At 35.6% G+C, this 9230-nt stretch overlaps 1 protein-coding gene across 1 annotated transcript in view; it reads left to right on the forward strand.

The window, feature by feature from the left end:
- Window positions 1-9230, forward strand: part of LOC135214909 (dnaJ homolog shv-like) — a 67953-nt gene continuing 58723 nt past the window's right edge. The window contains exons 1-6 of the mRNA XM_064249376.1: window positions 1-153; window positions 1545-1739; window positions 3503-3692; window positions 4990-5132; window positions 6982-7131; window positions 9118-9220. Of these exons, the coding sequence (XP_064105446.1) occupies window positions 92-153; window positions 1545-1739; window positions 3503-3692; window positions 4990-5132; window positions 6982-7131; window positions 9118-9220 (843 nt within the window). The 5' untranslated portion in view covers window positions 1-91. The remainder of the gene's footprint in view (window positions 154-1544; window positions 1740-3502; window positions 3693-4989; window positions 5133-6981; window positions 7132-9117; window positions 9221-9230) is intronic.

Below are 9230 nucleotides of genomic sequence, written 5' to 3' on the forward strand. Positions count from 1 at the left end.
TGTAATAAAGTGTTTGATAACTCTAAAGATTTGAAAGGTGTTACACCTACGTAGCAGGCAAGAGAGCAAGAGAACTTCAGAAGTTGTCAAAATGACCGTGAGTTGGTGTTGGCCTTTGACGTTGCTGCTCCTAATTATTGCATGTGAAGCAGGGTAAGTATGAACAAGAATGCAAAATCTGTATATATGAGTAATCATGTCTAAATATGGTATCAGGGAAATGCCCATTTTGTTTTTTGAGCAGTCTATTGCCTGTCGGCTTAATGTATTTAGTACCTACCTAGTGATCAGCTGATTTTATTTTCGGTTTCCTGAAATGTCAGAATAGTATTTCCTACTTTGGTGCATTTTTCATAGCCTAATCTTTTGGACATATACGTCCTTACAATGGTAGATTTGAAGAGTAGGGTAAGGCTAACATTGCTTAAATCAGTTATGATGGGTGAATAAGTACCTAGCTAGTGCCGTCAGTGCCGTACCTACCTAACATGGTGCACTGTAGGCATTAGCTATCTAGCTAGTATATAAAGGTTTTTGCAGCGTCCCTTCGGCCTCGATCTGCAACCAGTTTCATTCTCTGTATTGTACATCAGTTCATTTTCTCTTCCATCTGACTTTCCACCTTCTCTTAATAGATTCATTGGATAGTACCTAGTAGGTAGCCCTGTAGCCTAGTAGTATAATTGTGAGCTTATCCTCCTGTTAGTTATGCACCTTTAAATTCTTTAGTGTCAGTTTCCGTTTCTCGTGACAAATCTCCTCTCAGGATTAGCCATTCTCAGGAGTACCTGTATACACATGGCCCATCCACACCTTGTGCACAATCCCCTATTCCCTTTGCTGGCTCACCAGGTAGTATTGAGTAGCCTACAGGTGAGCATGTATGTTGGCTGATCCTGAGTAACTCTTTCAGAGAATGTTTCCCATGGTATGCAAAGTACCAACCAAACCACAATCCTTGGAATGGGCAAAGGAGCAGATGGGCCTTGATGCCCCTTTCCTCCAGAATCTCAGCCGGCAGAGCAAGAGCAACACATTTTGGCGAGATTACATTGTTCATTGGTGAACATAGTAATCTTTTGGAGGCATCCATTGCCTGATACCTGGCCCTTGGGTCAGTGTGTTCTTTGTTGTCCAGCTGCTTATGTGTCAGAGGACATACTAGATCCTGGAGGATGCAGACTTTCCAACCTCCCAGATTTATTTTCAAGAGTTTTGCTGTCAGTTGTTGGTCCAAAATTTTTCATAGTAGTATAGCAAAATACCTTTTAGTTCTTTAAAGATCAATTAGACCTGAAATACAAAAATTTATATTTCTCTCTCTCTCTCTCTCTCTCTCTCTCTCTCTCTCTCTCTCTCTCTCTCTCTCTCTCTCTCTCTCTCTCTCTCTCTTTTTCATGCTGTGAAGATTGTCTTGTGCAGAAAATGCATTTAAGTAAAATATTCATGAATACAATTACCATTTTTTTAAATCTAGCATCAACAGTGTGCACACACACACACAAATGTAAGACCTGACTTAAAAATACGTACTTTTCTTGCAGGAGAGACTTTTACAAGATCCTGGGAGTGCCTCGGGATGCAAGTGTGAACCAGATTAAAAAAGCATACCGCCGACTAGCCAAAGAGTATCATCCAGATAAAAATAAAGATGATCCAAATGCAGAGGATAAATTTAAGGATCTTGGTGCAGCATATGAAGTATTAGTAGATGATGAAAAAAGACAAAAATATGACAGGTATGTGTTTTGTTTTTGTTTTTTATAAATTAGATTGATTTCTTATGCGAATGTTATTTTTAAAGTTTTTTTGTGTTACAAGGACTACTTTTCCCCCCCCATATCCTTCATCATCATCAGTGTGCTGTATCTCTCATTGCATTAACAACTGAATTCCCACTTCATTCTGTCTCCTGCATTACTTCATCCATCAGTCACTTATAATATGATGCAATCTCAGTTATTTCCAAGTGATTTCTCCTGCAGAACATGATCACAGTAAGCATTTCTTTTTTAATATGTTGCTGAAATATATTATATGAAAGTACAAAACATAGTTTTGAAATATGTTTGCTTATTTTTTATGCAGATTATAAAATTTAAACCTTATACTATCAGTTCCAGTTCTAGTTATCATTGAAGTTAGTGAGGTGCCTATTGAGAGGGAGTACCTTGCCTCACTTCCTAACTAAATCTTTGCCTAACATCTATTTTACCTTTTGGGAAACATCTATTCTACATACAACTTACAATAGTTTAATGTCACAATTTTGATCTCTACACTACATATATCTATTTTTTATGAAATTGTACCTCCTGGGACTATCTAGTAAATGACCTGCCTGTCTGTTTGCTAAGTGTAGATATTTTAAAGGCTTCAGACTTCATGTATATCATCTATGGGTGATGGTTTTTCAAAGTTTGTGGTGGATTGAGTAGTCAAGGTCATACTGAAATTCAAATGGGAATTACACCTTGGCTGTAACATGATTCCAGCTGTGTTCTTGTTAAGACTTCCTGATAACGGTAGTTGTAACTTTTGAGGTATTAGTAGTTGTAGCATTTGAAATATTTTCAGTTAGAGTTCATATTTGGCATGCTTGCCCACTTCGTTGATGAAGCTGAAGTGGGAAGTGGGGTGCAGGCTATAATTAAACGAGGTCAAAGGTCAAATAAAATTTGCTACTGGTGGGGCCATTTTGTCACTACAGTGGACCCCCCGTATTCACGTTCTCCAGATTCGTGGACTCACACAATCGCGGATTTCTCTTGGGAACATTTCCCCGCATTATTCGCGGAAAATTTCCGCATTCGCGATATTTTTCTATGATAAATATCCACAAATTCCTGGGTTTTTTTATGAATTTCATCATAAAATGCACTTTTTGTGATAAAACTATTAAAACCAAGTATGAAAATTTTTAGTGTGTTTTTCTTGAGTTTTAACTAACAAAATAGGCTGTTTTTAGCATTTTTATAGGGGTTCCAAACATTCGCGGGTCCTAACTATTCACGGGGGGGGGTGTCTGGTACGCATCCCCCGCGAATATGGGGGGGACCACTGTATTGAATTATTCACTTATCAGACAGTTACACCTTGCAATAATTTTTCCTTTTTATTTATTTATACGTATAATAAATATGAAGTGCTGAGTTTTAGTTTCTTTTAGCAGTTAGATTTAGTTTAGTGTAATATTTCAAGTTTTTATGAATGAGCCAGTCAGTATTTTTTTATGTGTTCATTTAGTTACCTTCATTGTCATTATTCATCATCACTTTTGTTTTTATACTATAATTTTCCTTTATCTTGCCCAGAGTCTAAGTCTGTAAACATAAACAATGTTTTGATTGCTTTTATTACTCTCAAAGATTTTGTTGCATCAGTAAATGTAATAGCACTGTGTTTTTGCTTCTTTCCTGTCGTCTTCTTTGAGACTTGGGCTTATGTTAACTCTGTAATGCTGCTCATTAGCTTTGTTGAATTTATAAATCTGTCACTGTAGGTGTGGTGAAGAATGTGTGGCTAAGGAAGATGGCTTTGGTGGAATGGATCCATTTGCAAGTTTCTTTGGAGATTTTGGATTTGGGTTTGGTGGTGGTCCCCAGAGAGAGAGAGAAGTACCTAAAGGAGGGGACATAACAATGCAGATGTTTGTAACACTAGAAGAACTGTATGTGGGCAACTTTGTTGAGGTAAGGTCAAAAGGAAATTTTTTTTTTTATAAAAATTGTGAGTTTATGCGACTAAATTTTATTGATATTAAATGTTGGTGTTAAGCATTAATATGAACATAAGTAATGCTGTTTGGTTAGTTATGACATTATACAGAATATGCAAAACTTAGGGAAGTACTGTACTGTTGAGCACTGATGATGTGTGTGCATGTGAGAGAGATTGACTTTCGTTTTTACGCGATATTTTGTATAATGGCATTTAAGACATGGTGCTTTGTATCCACTTGCTGTCACCTTAACCCTGTGTAGTTTGTACCTTAGTGTCACAGTTTAGCATATACAAACTCCACCCTACTTACTAACATTCAACTTACAAACATTCAAAGATACAAACAAATGGGATTGCAAACAGACATTCAGATACAAAGAAATGGGATTGAATAAAACTGTGTTCGGACTTTGGAGTGCTTCCCTTTTGGCACTTGTAAGTTCACACTTTTTGTGTACTTATTCTGTACAGGATGAAAAACACAGTACTTTATTGATTTTATATCATTCAGCACTTAAATAGGCATGCAGAGTACAATAACCAACTTCTAATCAATTCAACACACACATGGCCATCCAGAACATAACTTGTTTGTAAGTTGGGTGGTGTCTGTATTGTTCATTGTTCCTAATATTACTGACATGCTGCAGCGGGTGGCCTTCATAGAAAATGTTTCATTCAGAAGACATTATTATAGCAGTCACTCTGGATGTAAATACAATAGGTATATACTTACAAAAGTATAAACCAGTATACTAGTACCTAATAAATTCCTTTTCTTCTGTTGATCTAGGTTGTAGATCGTAGCTAGTTGTAAATACTCCATTTACCTGTTTGTAAGTTGTAAGTAAAAGTTTTAAGCAAAAACTATTACATGAGTAATAGTTTTGTTTTTCTAATATCTGTGCATGATGGGAAAGGCAACGATTCAACTTGTCGGAGTGTACCTCTTCTAATAGTTACTTGTGTTGTCAGACTAAGTCACTTACCACTATGATATTGCAAACTAGACATCATCTTAGGATTGGAATATTATTTGAAAGCAATAGTTAAATTTGCTGGAAGAGGCTATAAGTTATCAGAATGACAGCAAACCATCACTAATGCCACCATGCACTGATATTAAAAAATAACCATGGAATGATGAGTGAAAGAGAGAAAACTTGGCATCTTTCAAATAGTAGTCATCAGTCTTTTCCATAAATTCATGCTGTTCAGAGATCATGGTTGTTGTAGTGTTAAATATATCTTAACCTTACATTTCAGATGATGCGAAATAAACCAGTGGCTAGATCAGCTTCGGGCACTCGTAAGTGTAACTGTCGTCAAGAGATGGTGACAAGACAACTTGGGCCAGGTCGTTTCCAAATGACTCAACAGCAAGTTTGTGATGAGTGCCCAAATGTCAGGTGAGTGAAATTAGGTTTAGCTTTTGGAATCACATTTCTAAGGAAGATGGGCTCAGTGTAAAAGCTCACTACACAGTTTCAGTAGAGCATTAATGTAGGATATGAGTTGGTTTTACCACAAACTCATCAAACATTCATGTCCATAATTGTGGTCTATGAATAGTCAAAGTCATTGCTTGCTTTTTTTTTTTTTTTTTTTTTTTTTTTTTTTTTTTTTTTTTTTTTTTTTTTTTTTTACTTAACAGAAGATTAATAGTAACGTGTCACATTCATTACGTACAAGAATGTAGCAGCAGGCTACCCTTTTCGAAGAGTTGTGAGTACAGACACAGTTCAAGACACTGACTGACTTGAAGTAGGGAACCCTGGTAGACAACAACAAATGTGACTGGCTGATTACTGGGAAGAAGTAGGTGATTAGCCTCTTCAATAAGTAAAATGATGAGTGTTGGCCAATAGGTTCTCCTTAGCCATTTCTCTTTCGTGTTCTCTGGTGAGGTCACCTCTTCAGTGACAGCCAGGGACTCGTCGAAGATGACCAAGAGGAGATATTCGTCTTTTTTGAGATAAATATCTTCCCTGTGACCACAGACAGGAAATATACTTGCAAGCAAACACTAATTATTGACCATGCTCGCAAGAAAAGTGAGAACCACCAAGACCAGCAACCATATGGTCTTGATTGAATGTATGGACAAGGGCAACCCAAATGTATCTGTGGCTTTGCTAGACGAACCTCCTTTTAAGTGGTTTTAGATGGGCATGTGGCATTTTCACCTCAGTAGGTACCAGGCAATGAAGGATTTGTCAGCAGTAGAACCCAGGGACTGACTCAACTCAAGACTAACCAGCTAGATGCATTCTTGATCTGTCATGGCCAGAATTATTTTGGATATTGTTACAAATGCCACTGTGGGAAGTGAGGCCTGAGTAAACAGCAAACTATTCAGTAGGTTATGGTTGTTCCACTTCATGCTGCCCCATGTTGCTTGCATAGGTCTTCCTGCATTCAGGGTTGCTCATTGTTAGCATGCCACCCATTATCTGTAATTGTGAAGCCATTTCCAAGCAGGCATCATCATTTACTCCATTTGTAGTTTTTTTATTGCTGTTAAAAATTCTAAAGGACAGAGCTGTTTCTCTTGGAGCTCGAACTTTCCTACACAGCAGGGAGCTCTGAATATTTTTTTTAGTCTGATGGTTAATCATTATAAAGGTCTTATTATCATTTCTAAGGAAGCTTCTGATAGACTATATCCCCTACCTATGTAGAGGATGTCATCTCTTTCTTTTTCATTTACTTACATTTGATTTTAAATGCTACACTGGTGTTTATGTAGCTGTAAGGGTGGAACATTATGAAAATACAATAAAGAATATGTTGAGGTGACCCTGATTGTCTATATCCTTTCGGTTGTTAAAAATGAGGAAACAAAGAACAGCACAAAGTAAGTTGAGGGTAAAAAATTTGTTGGGTGGGTAGTAATATATACTTACAATTCTGTTAATTTTCAGCTGTCATATTTATGGTCTTACAGGAACCTACTTTTATAGATGGAATGTGGAAGTACAGCTTTCTAGTTGTGTTCAGTGTTCCAACCACAATTTTTTCTTGTAGCACAAGCAAATATTTTTTTCTCAGGTTGTGTAAAATAAGAATAAAAAGTAAAGGCTAAGTTGATAGAGTTCATGCAAATCATTGTTTATGTGAGGTGCTTGGAAGCATAATGTTATGAGGATAAAGTTAGCATATTATAGCTTTGTTTATGCAGATTTGAAGGAAAGTTTTGATATTCAAAACTCAGAGTTTGATTGATATTGATAATTAATATGTGGTTACTTTTTATAGGCTTGTTAATGAAGAGAAGACACTTGAATTTGAGATTGAACCAGGAATGGTTGATGGACAAGAACATCGTTTTATTGGTGAAGGAGAGCCACACATTGATGGCGACCCTGGTGATCTTATCATCATTATTAAGACTCAGCCTCATGAAAGGTAAGAGAGTTAATTTTTGTTATTTTTTTCTTTTGAGCCCATTACAGTTGAAGTCATCTGGAGGACATAAGAAAATCTTATCCGCGATCAGATCAGGCCAGATAGAACTGAAGCCATTAAAAAGAAAGGGGAAGAATTAAAAACCCAGATAGCTGCCATTCCCAGTGGTCCTACTAGTGTATTACAGCCTTAGATTGTGTATTAAGAAGCCATTTAAAAATAAAGTGAAAATGCTAACACAAATGGATGGGAGATTCACACCTCGACCTCATACTCTACCACTAGTTGTTTGAGTAGGTAAAGAAATCATGGGGAATGCTAGAACTGAGATTATTGTGAAGGCTTTCATGAAGTGTGGAGTTAGGAATGGCCTGAAGATAATTACAATTTTGAAGACAGATACTACCAGCATTAGTGACAATGAGTTTTTAGGCTTTTGGTAATGCCGCAGCTGCTTTTGTTTTTTATTGCCATGTTTTATTACTACATTTATATTTGGTGTTTTCCTTGTAAATGGTTGTTGTTCTTGACTGATTTTCTGCTACACCAGTATTTTAATATCTACAGATAGCTTTCTGCTAGTCATAAGCTGCTTTTGTTTTTGTCTCGTAAATTACTGTAGAATTATTATAACATAAAATACAGGTAAACACAAATTTTTTATAATATTCCCTGCTAAAATGGTTGTAGGGTATCACAAACTTCACTCTCAAAGTGTTTTCATTTTTGATGTAACTGTAATGCTTATGGTGTTTTCCACCATCATGGAATGTGTAAGTTGGAGGATGTAATATAGTGGACCCCCTGTTTTTGTGTTCTCAAGAACTTCACTCCCGTGTTCCCAGATTTCTCTATGGACCATATCTACCCATTATTCATGGGAAATTTGCATATTTGTGGTATTTTCTATAGTGATGGGCAAAACTCATCTTTTTTGGTAGTCGATTACTTCGATTACTTTGTTGTTCAGTAATAGATTACTTTCACAGAAAACTGGTATATTACACATACTACTACAGTATAATCAAGTCCAGAGGTCCTTGGTATTAATTTAATTATTGTTTATTTCTCTCTCTAAGCCAAGAATCCTTGAAAATTATAACAAATGAGGACTGGCATTGTCAATAAGTTCAAGTTTAAACCTATATGTCTTGTGTTTGTTATTCCATTATGCACACAAGTAAATATCGATAATCCATTTACTATATGAATATTGAATTAAGAACAAAAATTCCAAGCGTCTTTATCCTGAAATAAAACAGATGAATATTCTTATTCTTTATTTTTCATGAAGATATGAAGAGGTAGCTGATAAGAAATGAAAAAAACTTCTCTTTGGAATGAAAAATAGACGTCTCAACTCTTAAAGCAATAAAAAATAAGCTTGATACTTCTATTTAGTATAAATTTTTAAATCTAATGTTTTTGAATAAAAAAATATATTTCAATTTTCTATAAGAAAGCAAAATAAAATTTGAAAAATCCTTTTAAAATAAATATAAATGCAGTGTAACGACTCTCCTAACGGATATTAACAAAGAAAGAAAAAATTTATCTCTTAAAAAACAAAAAAGACGGTAATCTACTTCTTGAAATGTAATACATTACCGAGATTTTTTTAAAGTAATTGATTACTAATTACTAATAATCGATTACGCCCACCACTAATTTTCTATGAGAAATATCCACAAATTACTGTATTTTCATAGTAATTTCATGATTAAATACACTTCTTTGATAAAACTATGAAAAAAACTTGATATAAGTATTTGTAGTGGGTTTTCTTGAGTTTGAACTAACAAAATAAGCGGTTCTTAGCATCTTTATACGGGTTCTAAGTATACGCAGATTCTAGCTATTTCCGGGGGGTGGGAGCCGTCTGGAACGCATCTCCCACAAATACCAGGGGTCCACTGTAGTTGTGTTAGTTTAAATTTTTATTTAATTTGTTTGTTTGCTTTATAGTGCATTTTTTTTCTCTTTCAGGTTTGAGCGACGTGGCGATGACCTTTATACAAATGTAACGTTGTCTTTACAAGAAGCATTGTTGGGATTTGAACTAGATATTATTCATCTAGATGGACATAAGGTAGAAAACC

The sequence above is a fragment of the Macrobrachium nipponense genome, chromosome 46 (assembly GCF_015104395.2).
Source record: "Macrobrachium nipponense isolate FS-2020 chromosome 46, ASM1510439v2, whole genome shotgun sequence".
In the NCBI taxonomy this organism is placed as follows: Eukaryota; Metazoa; Arthropoda; class Malacostraca; order Decapoda; family Palaemonidae; genus Macrobrachium; species Macrobrachium nipponense.